The 20,889-nt window shown below is 42.2% G+C and overlaps 1 protein-coding gene across 4 annotated transcripts in view; it reads right to left on the bottom strand.

Annotated features, from left to right (window-relative positions):
• The window catches only part of LOC142099587 (3',5'-cyclic-AMP phosphodiesterase 4D), a 548,136-nt gene that overhangs the window by 190,000 nt on the left and 337,247 nt on the right, over positions 1 to 20,889 (bottom strand). For all 4 annotated transcript variants that reach the window (XM_075183172.1, XM_075183201.1, XM_075183182.1 and 1 more), the window contains exon 2: positions 3,323 to 3,514. In XM_075183172.1, the coding sequence (XP_075039273.1) occupies positions 3,323 to 3,514 (192 nt within the window). The remainder of the gene's footprint in view (positions 1 to 3,322; positions 3,515 to 20,889) is intronic.

The raw sequence follows: 20,889 nt of genomic DNA, 5'->3' as shown, positions 1-20,889 counted from the left end.
CTTCTGCTACTGTGGTTCCCATACCACTTCTACCATCTACTGTATCATCGTGACTGTGAGCTGATTCCTATCCGCTGCCTCCGTGCACTACAGTCTTCTAATCACTTCAACTCTACCATGTATCATTGGGACTGTTAGCTGATGCCTATCCGCTGCCTCCGTGCATTACAGGCTTCAACCACATCCACTCACCTGTTCATGATTGTGACTGCCAGCTGATTCCTATCCGCTGCCTCCGTGCACTACAGTCTTCAACCTGCAACTCGTCTGTGTTTCATCATCGTGACTGCTAGCTGATTCCTACCCGCTGCCTCCGTGCACTACAGTCTTCAACCTGCAACCCGTCTGTGTTTCATCGTGACTGTTTAGCTGATTCCTATCCGCTGCCTCTGTGCGCTTCAGTCTTCAGTCCTTGTCTACTCTACCGTGTTTCCTTGAGTCTGCTGCCACTATTGCTACCCGCTACTCTCCGTGATCATCTGTTCCAGTTCAACTCTGCTCCGGTGTGCCATCGTTACTGCACCTGCTGGTTGCTATTGGTTACCTCCGTGTTCCTGCAGAGACCCGCTGCTGTTACTTCTCAGCGCTACTCATCCATCTACTGCTGATCCGCTCTCCACGCCTTCCTGTGTTCCCTGCTGGTCTACCTACCTGTGCGCTGCACCTGCTAGACCCCTGCTTCACCCATCCAGGGACTTGTATCCTGCTGGCCTCCTGCCCTTCAGGTATCTCTGCACTCCTGTCTGACTGCCTTCTCCTGAACCACGGTATGCATACTTCCCATTGACTGTGCTGTGTATTGCATACCTTGCTGGACTGTGTTGGTTCTCCTCTGGAGTGTACTATCCGCTGAGTCTATTGCCATCATTGACTGTGTTGGTTCTCCTCTGGAGTGTACTATCTGCTGACTCTACTGCCATCATTGACTGTGTTATCTCATGCCGGATTACTTCAAGAGACTTTCTATATTGGCAGTGTTGTTCAGTCATTTATACATTTATATTGTGCATATTACTGTGGATCAAAGTCATGGTGCCCGTGTATATATTGTGTTGCAGTCTCTCCCCGTGCACCTCCTCACATATATATTCAGTAGTACAACTTGCTAGTGGCAGACCACTGACCCCTGTTTACAGTTTCACCTGTTCCAGTATCCTCTCACATAGCAGTGGTACTACTTGCTAACGCAGACCACTGACTCCCCGGATACCTCCACTTGGATTCCATTCCTTCACTCAGACAGCGGTACAACTTGCTATCCGCAGACCGCTGACTCTCATCACCTCCTCGTTTCTGTTGGACATTTCTCCTCACTATAGCAGTGGTACAACTTGCTACCGCAGACCACTGACTACCTTCACGTGTCCTTTGTCCATACAGTTCCTCGTGTATTACTACCTCCATATTACCAGTGCTGCTAGTCATAGACTTTCCTGAGCATCTCATCATCTGCTATTTCCTGTTCCGTGATCACCCTGCTACCAGAGTACCATATTACCACCTATACTGCTCTGGTAAGCCTATCACCTGGTGATCCCTGGGTAAAGACTCCTAGTGCCCGTGACAGTAGTTCTGGGTGCCACAAAGGAGCCCAGTGGTAGCAGACGAACACTATTAATAACTATTATGCAGTTGGCATCCGCAGTCGGCGAGTGTCTGTTGGCAAGATGACACCAGTAGAAGTGGTCCATAACAGTGGGTCACCGACGGAAGAAAAAGAAGAAAACCAAGATAAACTGTGCAGGAAGGACATCCCTACGCTCCTTCTTCCCCCTACAGACTGGGTGGCGAAGTAAGCCCATCCGGTCACACTAATGATCACACAAATATGCTGATGTTTCCACCGAGATAAACAGGTACAGTTGGAGGTACAATAAAGGAGTTGTCCTAAACTTGTAGTAGATTCGTCCTTGATGCAACGTTTTTTCCAAATTTGCAAAAACAGACACAGATTGCATTTATGAGGGTGTTTCAAAAACACTATGAAGAGGACATTCACCTTAAAATGCATGCAAAAAAGCATTGTGGGTCAACAGATTTTGTGTTTTTTAAATGACCCTTATTATGTATGAATCCATTATACTTTCTTTACTGTCACATCACCCGCGTAACATTTTCCAGTGACTATTACATGGTAAACATGAGCTAAATATAACCGTTTACACTGACATGGTAAACGCACATACGGAACTAGAAACTAGCCGATCTCACAGAAATGTCACGTAAGTGTTACTGGAGGGAAAAGCTGAACATTTCTAGTTCTAAACTGATTTCTTTCAATTTATTATGTACAGGTTTTCAGTGGATGATAAAAATAAATAGCATGAAAGCCCACTTTGACTACTGTCTTAATGTCAGCTAATGACTGTCCTGCTCAAGCATCAAGCACAGTATCAGGTGTCATCAGTACCTGATTTTAACAATACTGCAAAATACTACAGTACCTGTCTTGTTGTGAATGCTGTTTCTCGGTATTGGTTTTGTGATGTATATAACATGTATTAAGATTTATTTAAGGCACCTCACTAATTAATTGTAGCATTTCCTATATTCTCCTAAAATGCTGTTTAAAATTTTGATATTGGTCCTATTGGCCGGCACTTACCCCGAACAGGAAGAATGGATTGTGTGGTGCCAGTTAAGGATATTCCTATTGATTGTATATGGGGGAATGATTCAGTCAACTGGACAAATGCGCCTGTTATTACAGATCTATCAGTAAGACCCTACTTGCTGGAGTCAAATATGACATTTAGAATTACAAACCTTGGATACAAGTTCTGAACCTGTAGCTTCCAACAGTGGCCACAGTGTAGCAGATGGCTAGGTATGATGTATAAATTGTTATTCATAAAATATTACAATTAGGGACCTTTGTGAAAGCAGTTCCACGGGTATCTGTAGACAATTGGGTAACACTGGGTAATGTATACTATATCAACGTGGCAGGGCACCTGTACAGGACTTAATCCAATATATGTTTGCTCTTACTGAATAAAACAATGGAAAACCCTTGTCAGAGATGATTTATACGCAACTATTGATTGATGAAATCTAACAACTTCTCTACCTTTCCCCATTAACATTTGCTCACTAAGGATTGGCAGTTCTCAATTATATTAATGTAAGTAAAGCTAAACACACACACTGCAATATTTGCAGAGCTATCAGGAAATTTGCTCAATGTCGCAGAATGTGTGGCCGCAGATAAGCCCGATAATAATCTAAATTAATTGCATTTTTATGGAGCATTTTGGTAAATGGCGCCAGCAAAGACTAATTGCACAGAGACAAGATTATATAAAGAAAGAGAACTACTCACATGTCACTAGCGATGGAGGAGTTCCTAGACATGGACTTTGGAGAGAGGTCATAGTCACTGTCTGACCTATACAGGAACGATTCCCTTCGTTGACTGTGGACAAAGTTGGCCTGTAAAATAAGCCCTGATCCTGGGCTTGTCATGGGATCCAAGGGACTCCGTCCCGATGAGGTGCCATTGTCCACGTCAAAGCTGCAAGAAGACACATAAACACTGATAAACAAAGATTCATTTTAGAAAAACACTGCAGATCTATTTACTTAGACACAGCCTACAGGTTTACAAACTATCCAAACACAGGGCTGATCCCTACATAGACTGCTAGTCCCTTTATCTTTAACTTAGTTTATTGGTAATTTGCAAGGATGGAAATTATAATCCAACAGCAATTGAATGGCTAAGGGCTAAAGTTATACAGCAACATATATAGGGAGAACATTATAATAGTTGTACAGAAAACTAGTAAATTGGTAAAAATATTTCAACATAACAAATTAATATTACTGACAATAGTATGGAGAAGTACTAATGGTCATTTATGGACTGAAAACACAGTACATACTTTAGTGACATTAAGCAGGTGTGTGGAGAAACAAGGTTTTAATATCACCTCAACCCGTCTGCACCTCGTTTCTCACAAACTGTGGACTATAAAACATGTACTTTTTCTAGCCCTCTGGTTCCCCATATTTGTCAGTCATATTGAAGCTTGTATATATTCTATTTGCAAGTAGTTAAAATGTCTGGAAGCATGTTGTCTTATCTTGCAGATTAGTCCATTGTTTCAGCCTAGGCAAAAGGATTATTGTCCACCAGTCCAGTATGAATGTACATCACACCAGGAGGTCTCATGTATTAAGATAGGGAAAAGGTCCACAGGCAGAGCTATATGTTTAATTGCAGAGGACTGCAATGTGTATTTAAATGTAAATTTGTCTAGATTGTGATCTCTCCTGTTTTAACAAACTCTGCTGTATAGCCACAGAACAATACCTGTCCCTAATTAAATCAGGAGTGACTCATCTGCTATCCTTGTCTCTGTATGTTTACCTGTAAAAAGGTAAACACAGAAAAGGACCATTTAGGCAAGTCCTGAAACTGCTAAGGAGGTAATTTTTGCCTTTAAAAACCAGCTCCAAAGAACAGCAAATTTACATTCACCACAGAGTGATAGCTGAAGTCTGGCTGGCGTTGAGATCTAGATATCTGCCCCTGACAGGATAGGGGAGTACTGCCTTTGCCCTGATCTACCTCTCCAGGTCTTGGGGAGCTGTGTGTCCGCCAAAAGCGGAGTGACAGTGACTCAAGGCAGCTACCTTTGCTGGTAGCCTTAAAAGAGAGAGGGGGAGAAGTTGGATGGATAGACAGCAGTCCCTGAGAGTGGCTAGGATACAGGTGAGGTGTTTTCATTATACCCTGTATGTTGTCTGTGCCAGACTGTAGTAGTATTTGTTTGAAGCTATTATTTAAATACTGTATGTTTATTGCTGTTTGGTGCTACTAATTTGTTAAATAAACTTATTTATTTTATTTTGGATATTTGCCTGGGTGATTTTGAACTTTGGATAGGTACCGGGTAGGCCAGCTGTGCGGCACAGAAGGTTACGTTAAACACGGTATCCTCACAAGGTGTATTTGCCAATCTTGAGCAAAGTTTGGGCATGATTGGCGGACAACTGGGGGTGGGGCATTCCTATTCTCTGCAGGATAATTGCATAATGCGCATGTACATCGGTGTACTTAAAAGAAGAGACAAAGAAGAAGATAAAACGGTTAAAATTAGTGCATTACAAATATTCCTTTACTTCATGATTTAAGCATAAATAAGTGTCAGAGAGCAGTATATGAACAGAAAGACAGAAAGGTTTAAATTGATTGACTTTCGGATCTCTCTAACCCACCTGAACAGACTCTCCCTAATCTTCAATCTTTCAACCGCTCTAAATACCTGCCCTTCACTTTAGTCCACCCTACCCCCAGCTGATACTACTCTCTCTGTATGTTCTACCAGGTTCAGTCCCAATCCCACTCCGTGCCTCACTAGCTCCTATTGTCTCAGTATTGTCCTCACCCTGTAGACTGTAAGCTCTCAGGAGCCCTCTCTACCCATTGCTCAAGTCTGCACCTCCTTCATCTACCTCGTCTGTACTGATTCTCTTTTAAGGTGGATGATTTGTAGCTCTGACTGTCCGGCACTGCAGCGTTTTGTGGTGACTTACAAATACACAATGATGATGATGACTGATGGAGGGTTGGGCCACATGTGATTGTAGGCCATGATAAATGTTGACGCTTCCACTTTTGCAAGACATGCGCTTTAGAAGCCAACCTTCAAAATGTCAACGATCAAACACATTGGATGCACACATGAACCATTGTTATTATTTGCTTGGTTTGTATACTGTTGCTATCACAGTAACAAAGTCACTTTTATATACCGGCCAAAATTTCTGAATAAATAAATATAACTAAAATGGCCCTGTCCCTGATTGACCTAGGCCAGATCTACCTTGTCACACCCATAATTCAACTACACCCCCAGGTTTAGAGAGCTGGGGGAAGAACATTTATTTTGCTCACTCCTTATGCCTCTATTGAAGCAGGCTTATCCTTAATTCTATTCTGACACATGGTCTTGCCAAATTGCTACTGTACATGTATCTAAACACTGACTTTTCTCACTTATATAAGGAAACAGAACAGACCACATTCTGCATACTTACAGGCCTCAAACAAGATATCTATTATACGTCTATATAACTCTGTTCTACACACTAGCCAGATACAATGTAATGATGTTTCCCGAGCCCCAGCCAAGTTTTAGATTACTTTCAGAGTATTAGACACGGACAGCTTTCCAAAACATTCATTAGTCATTACCATCATCCAAAAACTGGTAATACCACCCTCGCTTGTGTGACACATCCTGCTCAGACATGCTCCGTCTGAGACTACAGTGTAGACTATTTCAGTGCTAGATGAAGTGTGCATGTACCAGTACATGGGCAGCCATTGTTCTCTGATTTTATTTCTGCAAAGTCCATGTGTATCACAATGTTTTCCATACAACCTAGTTTTACTTTATGTGCCAAATTCAATAATGCTTCATCAGAAGGATGGAGGCAACAGAATTTTCTCCGGTCACTTAGAGCAATCTTCCTGTCTGCTCTGAGTTAAACAATTGATAGAATAAGCTCTGAAATGCAAATGCACAACAAAAACAAACACAAGAGTGAACTTATCCTTTATTCCTAACATTAGTCAAAGCCCTAGTCAAACAAATTAACCTATTATGAACTTTGACCCAAACATTACACCTTAACATTGCAGTCAAAGCAGCCCAAACTTCGGTATATCACTAAAAGGGGACCTATGTAGTCGTCAGGACAGGGGCGGACCCAGACATTTGCCCTACCCGGGGCGATTTTAGGGGGGGGCGATTTAGGCCCCGCCCCCTTTCTGTGTTCTAAGGCTGCCGGCGGCTGCACAGTATGTGCAGGTCCGTTAGGCAGTGATAATGTGCTGTCCCGCTGCTCTGATTGTGTTTAAAACACAATCAGAGCAGCCAGGCAGCACACTGTCCCTGCTGAACGGACCTGCACAGTGTGCAGCTGTCGGCAGCAAGCTCCTGCTAGGGGGGGCGATCCCCCCTGGATCCGCCACTGCGTCAGGACCATGTTTACTTTTAAACCACAAGAGCATCTGACAAATATTTCTCCACCTACTCTCAAACATACGGGGCCTGATTAATCTTTGTATGCATGACCCTTTGTGTGGTTTATCTTGCATGAAATAACTCTGTGTTCTGTCTGTCTACATACAGCAAGATCTTTTTAGACAGAGCGAGCTTATAACCAGATTCAAATGGAAATGTATCTAGAGATCCACTTGGATTTGAATACAAGTGCACATTTGCTCAAATTCCATACTCAACTTACAAAAACGCAACTTGCGTGGAGGCTGCGTTTGAAGATGAATCAGGAACACAATGTTATTATTTTTAATTTATTAATATATTGGCAAAAGAAATGGGATACTACCAAATATGAGATCTAATACAACAGATAAGCAGGTAAATAATTTTTTTTAAAAAAAACCCTTTCAGGATAAAATAACATAAACATATACAGGGGCGCACGGAGGATTTGTCATGGGGGGTTTCCTCCACCCCCGGAAAAAAATAAAATAAATCTAGAGACCTGCCGTGCATGCCGTTTCGGCTGCACTGTAGTATACAGCAGCCGTGGCGCTGTCAAAGAAGCGTCCGCGGCGGTGCTGTATACAATACAGCACTGCCACGGACGCTTCTTAGACAGCGCCGCGGCTGCTGTATACTACAGTAGGGCACTTTTTAGCGGAGGGGGGGGTTTCTGGAGACCCAGAAACCCCCCCTGCGTGCGCCACTGATATAGAAATGCAGGTGTTAATGATAACTTAGGCTCTTCCATGATAATGTTCTATATATAACAACATAATATCTGCTTCAAGACAGATATTTATTTTTAAGAAATTTTAGTTGTTAATGCAGCAGATAGTTTATGCTTAACAGCTGCACTACTCTAAAGATCACTGTTGCTGACACACATAAAGTGAGCAAAATGGCACACAGAGTGCGAGCACAAAAAGGGGGCAAGGTCATATTACACCTTGCCTGTGGACACATCCCACTACAACCCCCTGCACTTAAAACACACATGCAGTACCGCACACCTGCCACTGGTCCGCATGGCACTTGGGTCATACCTCTCAACATTCCCGACAGTCAGGACAAAAGCCCTGGCAGTCAGGATGGCGGGACAGTCCCGTCTAGATCAGGATAGTTAAAATGTATCCTAGTATAGCACATTGTGTTCAGATATAGCTGTCAGAAGTGTGTCAGGTAAATTTTGCCATGTACTACATTAAGTTACTCTGGAAGGGGGTTGAAAAAAGGAAGCTAACAAAATGTATATTTAAACCAGAAGTTCACTCACATATTAAGAGAGACAACAGGTTACATTTGAGAAACATTTTTTATACAGCATTACTCTCTGTAAGTCTATTGATGGTAACGGTAAGCTACCAGGGCCATTTCTACCGTAAGACAATGTCTCATGGGAGGAACAGCCATGGCACCATCATTAGCTCCTAGCCACCCCCCAACTAACCCACTGCTCTGGTCACTGGCTGCTAGGCAATAATTAATAGCAGAAGCAGTGCAGGGTGACACAAACCCTCTGCAATCATTGTACTGAAGTGAATGACAGCATGAGAGGTGTAAGGACTCATAGACAGATGAAATATTCTCCATCACTTCACCCTATTCCAGGGGCGGGCTGGGCCAGGGGCAGGGGGGCATCGGTCCCCCAGGCCGCTCAGTCTCACCGCTGTTAACAGGGATGCGGGATGCCACGGGAAGGGCGGACCTAACAGGGATGCGGGATGCCATGGGATGCAGCCGCGTCAGCGCACAGGTGGCCGCATCGCGTGTCATGTGATGCGGCCGCTTGTGCGCCCCCCGGGCTGAAATCTGCCAGCCCGCGCCTGCCCTACTCCACTCACTTTGTCAGTCCCCGCACTCACTCAACTAACGCTCCAGTGTTCTGAGTAGTGGAAGTGAATGCAGTGTAAAAAAAACAGAAGCTTGAAAAACGATCTTCTATTAAGCAATCAGGCCTTTGGCAATAGAACACATATACAAGGAACCTAGAGTTTACTTTCTTTATTATAATTTATAGAGAGTTAAAAAAATGCATAAATGCATGTTCTTCTCTATAAAGTAGTTACTTTTATATTTCATGTTTTTCAACCACTTGGGCACACTAAGCACCCCTGGATTGCATTACTATTGTAGGAACATCCATCAACAGCTCCAGAAAAGAGATTCATTTGCATGCTGAGCACCACATCCGTGTCTCATTTGCCACTGACTGTTATTGTCTTGCTGATTAAATAAGATGTATTTGCATACTCCCTACCAGCCTTCTAATCCCAACTCATCCAGTCAGAGGGCAGCAACCCAATCATCTATTGTGTAATGTTTACACCGCAATGAACACTTCAGTTAACCCTGGCATTAGGATGATACCAGTGCATGCTGGGATGTTGCTGGTGAGGAAGCCTAACAGTATCCTAGCCAGCCTGGGAGATGGACACCCTGGTATATCACTACAGTATAAATTAGTATAGTACCAGTACAGTATAATCCTTACAAATGTATTCCAAATTGGTCAGATAGCACGATGGCTTAGTGGTTAGCAATTCTGCCTCACAGCACTGGGGTCAATAGTTCGATTCTCAATCATGGCCTTATCTGTGTGGAGTTTGTATGTTCTCCTCGTGTTTGCGTGGGTTTCCTCTGGGTGCTCCTGTTTCCTCCCACACTCCAAAAACAGACTAGTAGGTTAATAGTCTGCTATTAAATTGACTCTAGTCTCTCTCAGTTAGTGTGTGTGTGTGTTAGGGAATTAGACTTTAAGCTCCAATGGGGCAGGGACTGATGTGTGTGAGTGAGTGTTCTACGGAATTAGTGGCGCTATATAAATAGCTGCTGATGATGATAGGTTTAGGGGTCTATTTAGCCCCCCAGAGCGGTAGCCCTCAATATGTACGGCTGCAGATTGCCGTGGAACATAACAAAGTATTGCTGCAATTTATTATGCTGCTCTGGGAGCACCGGTGTAAATCCCCCTCTTCAGCGAGGTAATTAACCTCTTCACCATAGCATAGCACTTTCTCCTGGGAGGGATCCAGCAAAGCCGTCATCCTGAGTTGGTGTCACTTTGCTTTTTGCAGCTTGATGAATTACTTAATGCTGCTGTCCCCATAGAGGTCTATTAGGTTAAAGCCGGAATTCAATGGCATTTTGGCTCTTCACCACTTGTTAAATAAACCCCTTAGTGTTATTACAGTGTCTCAGTGTTTCACAAGCATTATTAGACAGTGACAAAAAGAACTGCTAATAACTTCTACCAACACGCAGGAGGAATATGACATTTCTGTTAGGATGGATGAAAGTAACTTTAACTTTCTTGGGATGAATGTAACTATAACTGAGCATCAAGTTTAGCAAACATCTGAGAAATATAGTCTATGTAAACACGGCTTCAAAGCATTAGTAAATAAACTGGTTCAATGTTATCTCATACTTGTTCCAAACTCTAATCCCCATGACAGCACAGAAGTAATGCATTGCGTACGTGTTATGAAACGGGCGCCTTTGTGCACAGTATTTCATTGTCTCTGTCTTACAAAATATTCATTACTACGTAACTGTGTGGATCATTTCAGCCGACAAATAACCTTCACCAGCAAAACAAGATGCCAAAGGCTGAATTTATTCAGTAATTAATTGTCCGTTTAGATGCTCGATATGAAACAATGAGCTATAACAAATGGACTGTGGTCTGTGAACACTTCCAATGTTTTTACTTTACTAGAGAGATGTTAAAGGGTTTATAATCATGCTGTTTACTTTTAACACCAGGCCCACTGTACTGTTTAAGACAGATACATAAGATGATACCTATTACAAACTGAGAGGGACGTCATCAGTGATGTAGTGACGGAACGACCATGACCAGGAGGGGCTGGATGTTTGTGTCACCTGTCAAAGTAAAGAAATCTGTTTCTATCTTTGAAGGCAGCGTCTCCTACAGGCTACAATGTCATCTAAGTCAGCGACCCTGAGTTTACCGAGTAGGCCTATCAGTGATTAGTGCCCCTTGGGTGTGACTCAAGGGTGCATTTCTCCATGATAACTTCTTAAGTTCAGGTTCTTAGGCAGGCCTGCCCACCTATTATGTTTGTGTATACTAAGGCTTATAGAGACATTGACAAGACCTCAATTCGTGGCTGAGAGATAATAAGTACTCTTTCCACTATTCTCATGATGGAGCCGACCATTCTTTAACCCCCTGGAGTAAAATAGATGCTGCCAAAACCTATTATGATTTGTCAATCCACCTGGGAAATGTAGTCGGTGACAAAATGTAGGTATAATGTACCAGGCACCTGGAGTGATGTAGCTGGTGTATGAGAGTGGAACTTATTTACAGTACCAGGGATCTAAAGTGATGTAGCTGGTGTGTGAGAGTGGAACTTATTTACAGTACCAGGCACCTGGAGTGATGTAGCTGGTATCCAAAGCTGGGAGTGATATACCAAGTCTGAGAGTGATATAGTGGATGCTTAAGGCCAGGAGTAACATGCCAAACCCCTAGAGTAAAATAGCTGGTTAGTGACCATGGGAGTGATGTACCTGAAAATATGTCACTATTGTCAAAATCTAAAGGTTGTATTGATATGTACTTCATGCATGGTACTGTCGGGGTGGATTGTCACAGCCATATCACATTCTGTAATCAAAGTCTATTGGCACCTATGAAATTTGCTGTAAGGATCAAATGGATGCATACTTATAGGTGACCGGATTATGGTTCCTGAGTGTCTATGTCGTGAAATGTTGACTATAATTCATCATGGTCACCTGGAAACTGTGTTGACTAGGAGATGTATCAGTGATGCAGAGATCTGGCCACACACAATGAGGACATTGGGAAGTTTATAGAACATTGTCAAACATGTCAAGCAAATTAAAAAAGAATCACCAAAGAACCATTGATAATAACCAGAACAGGCATGACTAGTTTTAGGCCTATTCATAGGGAATGTGGAGACTTTCCTATTTGTAGTGCTTTCCTACAGCCAATATTTTGAAAATACCAAGCTATGAAAACTTTCAGCAAGCATGCTTGGAAGACATGGTACATTTGATGAGCTGATTACAGACAGTATCCCTAAATATGCATCACAAGTGTTCCATGACTTCACAATATAATGAAAGTCAAACGCACAACCTCAAGTCCATACTTCCCACAATCAAAAAAGGTCTGGAGGAAATATATGTAAGCATTGTCAAGAACATTCTCACAAGTGCAAAGAAATTGGACAAGATCCAGAGCTAAGATTCCTGAACTACAGAAACACACTAGTTGAAGGGAGGTTTTCACCTGCTCTGTGCTAATGGGGAGAAGGCTACAATTGAACTTACTGAAAGAGAGAGAGTACCTTTGCTATATACATAAAGAAATAAAGGCTCAAAGAGACACAGTGAAAGTACTCTAATAAAACTACCAAGTCATTGTCAGCACTAAGGCAAGAAGTAAGGTGTAGAGCAGATGGGAATCATTGGTTACCAGCAACTCTGGAACACAGAGCAGAAACACCACGATCATACTTTCTTATAACAACAACTCATAGAGAAGGAGAACATGAATTCATCTAAAACCCAGACAGGTCAATGCTGCTCAAACTAGTAAAATAAGTGAAGGAAAACAGAAATGGCTACAAGAGAAAACACCTGACTCAAGTGAACTCAACCACGATGAGGACAAGGTCAAAGAGGACAACATCAAAGACAGGTCAGGAGTCTGCAAAGTATTCCCACGCAAGAAGACTTCTTAAACTCTAAAGACAACTAAAGTAGAACACACAATAGAATATAAAAACATGATAATATATAAACAATAATAACAGAATCTTTATTTAAAATGAGGAAGGTATACTATACTATATTATAGTTGAATGTATCTGACTGTCATTAAGTACTGTTGATGACTTGTTTGTGCCTTTATTGTATCTGTACCTGTTAAAGTTTAGTTCTGTATTAGAACCCTTAAAGCTCAAGTATAAAACCTTAGTTTGGTGTCGTACATATATAGAGCTAGTTTATTTAACAGCAGTTGTTGTATTGTGGATGTCTGACTAAGAAGCACTGATTTAATGATGTAAGGCTCCCTTGTGCACAAGTTCAGATCCTTAGAGTAGACAGCTAAGCTTCCTTTTTATCTTCATTTCCTAGATACACCCTGTTAGTAGCAATGTATTGCCAACTACTTTACTTGGCCGTCTCTGCCCACAGCATGGCAATAGGTGTTGACATAAAGGGAGCAGTGCAGTAACATGAACAGATGTAAATAATTGTTGCTTAAAAAAAGACAAATATTCTATTTATCTGTCCTGTGATAATTTATTTCTATTATAGTCTAACCTTGAACACAGATTCTGCAATATTAATGACTGTATATGGAAATCGGTCCCATATTTCAGCATGTGATGCCCAGATATATTCTCATAAATAGCGATAGGACCATGGCTGGCCTTGTTGGTAAATGCAGCTGGAAGACGACCACAGGTGACCACTATCAATCTGTGTGTGTCTCCAGCTTCCACAACATAAGTCAGAAAATAATCTGTCTACTTGGGCCAGAACAGATATGTGAGTGACAGAATTTGGGGCCAAAGCAGATGCATGGGGGTTGGCTTGAGTGAAAGAATTGGCCCATTTGTGCCCATTGTAAGGATTGTTTTTCCAGGTACCTTCGATGGTATCCCTGTGTCTGTAGACAGCAGTATTAGAAGGACGCTTCCCCCACATCATACTCACTCCTCCACATACACCCACCAAAGGGCTTATTATACCTCTGCGTGCCGCTGTGTCTTGTCAGTGTGGATCTCTGTGCACAATATCATGAAGCCGCCCAGCATTCCAAATTCGGAATATTGTGATAACTACAGAGAGATCCACACTAAGAGGATACAACAGTGCACCTGTAATATAATGCATGCTGCATCCGGGTCTCCAACCATATAACATTACTAACATTACATTTTATGTTCAGTAGATATTAAGATCATCCTAATAAATATATTTCAAGGAAAAAATATATGTATATATTTAATTTTATTTTTACCAGTTTTGTCATTAATGCTTATATTATTAACAGGTGACATTAATTGAATAGTTTTTTTATCCTGTGTATTCTTTTGCGAATGTATATTCCACATAGGTATCGGAGGTATCCTGCAGTGTCTTGTGTAGGAGAGCTGAGCAGTCCTACATCCGAACTCATCAGGACACGTATCTTCAGATCTGTTTCTTGTTAATCAAACGCAGGTTGTGTTCAGTATTCGCGCCTTGATGAATCAGGCCCCTTAAGTTCTGTGACGTTTGTTCAAAGTTATGAATTTTGGATACATGGGAATGCACATGGCCCATTTAATACAGGAATACACGTACACAATGAAATATGCATTCATGCACGTAGAAATAGCAACCTAGAGAGTACATGTATTGTGGGAGTCAAACATATTATGCATATTTGGTGACGAAGATACTAATTCTCTTTCCTATGTCAGCGATCATTCATTTGTACATATGATCTCACAAATGCAAGTAACAACACAGCATAAAAGATCACATCTACCACTAAGCCAACAAGTCTGGATAGTGGGAACTGTATTGTGTTGCTGAACTGGAATGTACTACAAATCACACAGCCTAATCTACCATCACAATGTTATACACTGTCAGTAAAAACCTATATTAATTAAATGGACTATGTCTTGTAATGTAAACTCTGTCTGGCTTAATGAGCTTTTTCCCTGCGCAGTTGTCTTAGAAAGTAATCAGTATTGTTAGCACATTACATACCACACACCAGGTCTACGCTCTACAACATGACATAACAAGCATGACATATCGTAATTCTTCCACAATACAAAGGCCAGAGGCATTCAAGTGCTCTCCATCACACCTATATTACTCAATTAAACATATCATCATTAAGCTTCACATTTGCTACGTATTAATTGGGAACCCTGACATATCGCACTGTACCCTGGAGAAAAGCAGCATAAATATCACAATATTTAAATGGCATAGCTCAATACTAATGCATGCATAACATTGTCTCTCTACCATTTATCTATTCAGAAGTGTACTACCTATTTTACTAGTAATTAACAAATAATTAGTTTAATAAAGGGATTATCCACTTTGGGACAACCCCCATCTGTACAATGCGCACTACATCAGCAGGGACCTATCTCCCAGAATTGCCACCAGTGCCTGATACAGAACAGCTTGATAACATGCAGACGCTGTTAGTGACGGGCTGCATTTTAGATCGACCGTGTGCTTAACCTCCCACATAACCTGCTGCTCACATATATACCACAGATAAACATTAGTGAAGGTGACGGTATGTTACAAGTGGTGCTGAGTAGTGTCATCACACCGAGGACAGGGTTATTTGGGTGATTACTTATCTGTGGACATGGAGAACAAGGGTCCTGGATCTATATCCAGCAGCGAGCACAATGTCATAGAATAGCTGAGATAGCCACTCTGAGCAGGTGGATAACCACAACGTGACGATGGAAGAATGTAACAAGTCCATGATGGCCAGCGGCACAATGATGTCCTGCAGCACAATCAGTCACCATATTACACCAATTTCTAATAAGATATAAGAGCAGGGAGGGCTCTTGGCTTTGATGCCATTAACATGGCACCTAAATAGAGTGGCCATGAAAGTACAATAAGAGAAAGACTCCTCCACAACAAAACAAAAATAAGACTGGTGAATATAAATGGAGAAGGCCAGCCTGGTTGCCAGTTTCTACAATGACTGGTCCACCTTTCATACAGCACCTGGTAATATGTCGGCGCCAGTGGCGGAACTACCATTGGTGCAGCAGGTGCCGTGCACTGGGGCCCCTGGAGATAATGGGGCCTACTGCATGGCAGATGCAGAGAGTGGGGGGCTCTGGTTCCCTCCTCCCCACCTCCCTGCACCGGGGCCCACAGCTCACTAGTTCCGCCTCTGGTCTGCACTTTATATAAATGATGATAATAGTATCCACTGATAAGTGCAGAAGGACTGGAGGTGCTGACGCTGTAGAATGGGACAGGTAAAGTTACAAGCTTTGTAGTATTGGGAGATGTTTGTTGAATGTGAAACCTGGACATGAGCTATGATCAATCATCCAGATGTCATTCCCAATACACGCCACCCGTAAGAGCTGCTTGAATGCCCAGGATGTGAGAGGTCTTTCAGAGCTGAAAAGATTCCTCTCCTTCAGCACAGAGTAGATGTTGCTACAAGAGGTCTATGGGAATCCTGGAGGTGGTAATACCCCCTCTGATGTACTTCAGAGGAAGGATGGTTCCTTGGTGTCTAATCATTGACTGTGACTAAAACATTTATCAAACATTTATCAAAAATTTCTCATACTTAGTACTCAGAGAATATCTAAATTATTGTACTGCAAGTCATTTCTAGATGAAAATCACCCCTCTCCCACAACACATATCTTAACTCATCTTTGATCATGACATCTGTGGATCCAGTTAACTTATGGAATTAGTTACCAGATTCCTTTACTCTCTATATTAGTGTTCCACGACCTCTGAACCCATACAGTATATAGTAGTATATACCTAGTCTGAATGGTTTCTCATCCTTCTGGGTATAAGGGAAGGCCTTAGTGAGAGTTGCTGTGTGATATTACATTTTATATCATATACAGCAATTAAAGTAACAGGTTAAAGCAGAACATTCATTATACCTAGTAATGATTCCCTGGTGAAGACATGTATTTGTTGCAAGGGAAAGTCCCGGTTACCACCCCATGAGACAATGCCCAGAGAAACCAAAACGAAAAGTGAAAACCTTCTCCTGGAGAAGAAGAAAGTAAATGAATGGACTATGAACAAGTCCAGGCTACAGGGAACAACTACAAACCTCTCGTAGCGGAAACTATGATACCATGAGGGATATATAGAACAGAGCAGGGAAAGCAGAAGTACAACTGTGAGTACAATGGAATGGAAAACACCCTAAACATATATTAACATATTCCAAAAATACCGCTGTTCTGCAGATATTCCTCTAAACACATATTAAACGCATGTTTCCATTTTTACATAACAATCACATAGTGGTGAATGTATTCAATGATAAGTATAGAAATATCTCACACTCTTTGTTTGGCGTATTTACAGTTTGGTAAAGCAGTAACTTGCATTATAAATATCTACAGTACAATATCTAAGTTTCTGCAGCTTCTGTAACTACTGCATAGGTGAATGATCATGTTGTTCCCTGTGTGGGGCGCCCCCTCTCCAACTCCTGGGGTGTGGTTATTTCCAAAGGGGGTGTGCCTACGCCGAAGACGTTTTCCTGATACTCCATCATTTCTATGCTGCTTGTTCGTCCGGTTAATTAAAATTTATAAGCAGCCAGGTATGTCTGACAGATGGCGTCGCGAGCAGAGAGGTATAGGTCTGTATGGTACAGACCACAGGCTGTGCACACAGAACAGGATGCATAGTGACATGCATACATACCTCCACTGCTCAGTTTATTAAAGAAAACAAAAGGTCATGAGAAGGGCAATAAGTTCAGGGTTCTGTGCGGTGCGTCAATGACTCCCCTCAAAATCCAGCCCTGCGACCCTGTATGTCCAGAATAACATGCTGCATGGCTGCACTGCAGGCAATCCGTATGCATGGTAAGTATGTGAAACTGCAGGCATGCAGAACACATTTGAACTTTTTTTTTTTTCATTGAAAGCCGGGACAGTGCTCTCAAACTCTAAATTGCATCCACAAAATGACAAACACGGAGAAAAATAAATAAGTGCTATGAGATACGGTCCAACCATCAGCTGGGCATATATAAAATGTTCCCGGCCAGCCAAGAGGCCAGGGCAAAGAAGCAGGTGCAGACAAATAAAGTGAGACTAGTCCTAGTGCAAACACTGGTGTGATTTACCGGCATCCCCCAGATCACCACTCTGGGGGCACTTCGTCCGAGGCCTTCTTGCTCTCAGCCTTCTGCCCAGAGGACCAGGTACAGCACTGTCACTACTGCACTTGATATTAGCCAAATGGCCCAGAAGCCACAACCAATCTGAACTTACTACAATGCAGCCATGCACCTTGTGTCATTCACGTGTCCAGAATTATATGGTCAATTGTAACCCTAATGTTATGAAACCCTATTCATATAGTATCAGCTTGTTGCCTGTAAACACCATTAACTCCTCTTCGTCCTCATGTCCCCAATTTTGAAGTGAGCAGGAAAACAATCTGCACGTCATCTAAGGGAGGTATTCAATTGATGGCGTGATCGCCGAAAATCAAGCGCTCGAAAAATATTACCGTTAATGCGGTAATTACTCGCTGAATTTCAGCTCGTAGCTCCCTGAGCTGCGAGCTGAAATCCAGCGAGTAAATTACCGTATTTACGGTTTTTACACACAGATTACCGTATTAATGGTAGTATTTTTAGAGCGTGGGATTTTCGGCAATCCCGCCGTCAATTGAATACTCCCCTAAATGTTCACAGCAGCACAGTGTATTTCAGGTTTTGTTTGTGCTGATCTTGTGAGGTGTAGTGACCTGTCCATCTGACATAAAGTAAGGATATTGGTGGCTGCATATGACAGGGGCAATGCCATGATGTGATGAGGGGAATGGAGGTAAGTGGGAAGCCACAGACTTAGAGTGAGAGTTAGATAGTGGAAAGAACAGGGTCTCTACCAAATTCTGGAGGGGGCATCCTTTGACTCTGCCACTACTCTTGCCAATATTGCAGTTATTCCTAAACCAGGGAAGGACCCTCTCAACTGTGAGGGCTATAGACCCATTTCCCTCTTTAACGTAGATCTCAAGCTTTACGCTAAAATCTTGGCCACCAGGCTTAACCCCCTGCTCCCAAAACTGGTCCATCCGGACCAAGCGGGCTTCATCCCAGGGAGACAGGCCCCCGACAACACTAGAAGATCGATTGATTTGATCCATTCTATCCATAGTGGAAAATTGCACTCCCCCATGATGGCCTTGGATGCGGAAAAGGCTTTTGACCGCATCTCTTGGACATTTTTAATAACCCTGACTTCCCTCCAGGCCTACACCATTCCGCATTCCGTCCGTGGCACTCCCGCAGTACATAATTTCCCCAATTCGCGGACATTCAAGCTAAAATTGACCTACCCACACAGATATTTTATCAATTCCTGCAAATTCGCAATTTTCACTCCATCCCCAAATTGCGTCTCACTTCTCGACCTCTCACAACAATCGAAACATTGTGCCTTCGCCAGGCATCGACGTCAGGTCTTATATCTAATATCTACTCTGAATTAATCGCTCCCTCTACTCCACCTCGAGACCCTCATGAGTTGGCATGGGAACATGACCTGGGCTCTCCTCTTGATTCGGAGGAGTGGTTGGAAATTCGCAACAATGCTGCCTCCAGCTCAATCTATGTCCGAATAAAAGAAAATGTTTACAAACTCCTCTTCCGGTGGTATTATGAACCTACACGTCTTCAAAAGATACTACCTTATTCCTCAGATAGATGTTGGCGTCTATGCTCTGGCGAGGGCTCTTTCTTACATATATGCTGGGACTGTCCGAAATTGATTCCCTTTTAGCGTGAAATTAAAGCTTTAATAGAAATGTTGATCCAAACTCCCATACCCTTTGACCCTAAATTTTTCCTTTTACCCCTCGGGTTTCCCATGGCCACTAGACACCAAAATAAACTTGCCCGTCATATTATCTTAGCTGCCACATGTCAAATTGCCCTGGATTGGAAGCAGGTTGTCCCCCCTCATTTACCGCTGTAACTAATAGGATCTGGCATACGTATAAGATGGAATTCATGACTAGCATTATACGAAACACGGCCAAATCCTTTAACAAGGTCTGGGACCCCTGGATGTCTTACTTCCAATACCGTTCCCCCTTTACTTAATCATACTCCCAACCCATTTGCTACCCCTCCTATCTCACCGCTTCTGATTCAAGACTGATCTCTCCTACTCCTCCCCTTTTCCCCCTTCATTTGTCTTTTTCTTCCTCATCTTCCTTTTTCTCTTTCCTCTCCTTATCTTTCCTTTCTTCTCTTCTAAATATAAAAAAAAACAACAACTGGTCTTTATTTAATAGAATCTGAGCTAGTCTCTTTCCATTTCACGGGGAGCTGTGCATTGTTATCCTGAATACTGATTCTATTTTGTTTAATATTACATGTATTCGTATTGCATTGTTAACTTTTTTTGACCTTTAATAAACACTCGATTTAAAAAAAAAAAAAAAGAACAGGGTCTCCAAACAGCACAGAGCAATAATGTAAGAATCCAGTAATACTCTTATGGGAAGGTTCTGGTGTTCTGTTACCTGAAGCATCCACTAGAGAATGTGATTTGTATATTTTTTTATATTTCAGTAAGTACAAATTCCGTCATCAAATGCAACATTGATACGATATATCAGCAGTAAAAAATCTAAAACATTTAATGTAAGCCATACTTGTCTACTGTCCCAGGATGTCCGGGAGACTCCCTCCCAGATCCCGCTCCACTTTCTTAGTAAGGGGCCTTGATGATGTGATTTGGTACCAAATTATTGTCCATCCCTGATGCAAATGGCTCCATTGTGTAGCACGGGCTATCCACAAGGATTGATGTTAACAAAGGTTACTATACTTTATCAGTTATGTTTTCCTTTGTTGCTTCTGTCTCTACTACTTAATGACTGCAGCAACAATGTAGCAATCACTGGGCTCAATATAATTTGAATATTTTCTCCCTGACACATGAGCAGTAACGTTCTCTGCTGAGTGTCACAACAGACATGTTTAATAATATAAACATTTTTTTGGGACGATTTGTCCTAGGGAATAGAGTGTGTGGGATTGCAAGCACTGCCAACCTCTGCATGTTCTGGTTCA

This window comes from Mixophyes fleayi, chromosome 1, assembly GCF_038048845.1.
Source record: "Mixophyes fleayi isolate aMixFle1 chromosome 1, aMixFle1.hap1, whole genome shotgun sequence".
NCBI classification, from domain to species: Eukaryota; Metazoa; Chordata; class Amphibia; order Anura; family Limnodynastidae; genus Mixophyes; species Mixophyes fleayi.
Note: the sequence above shows the minus strand (reverse complement) of the source record. Positions and strands in the feature narration are given on the sequence as shown.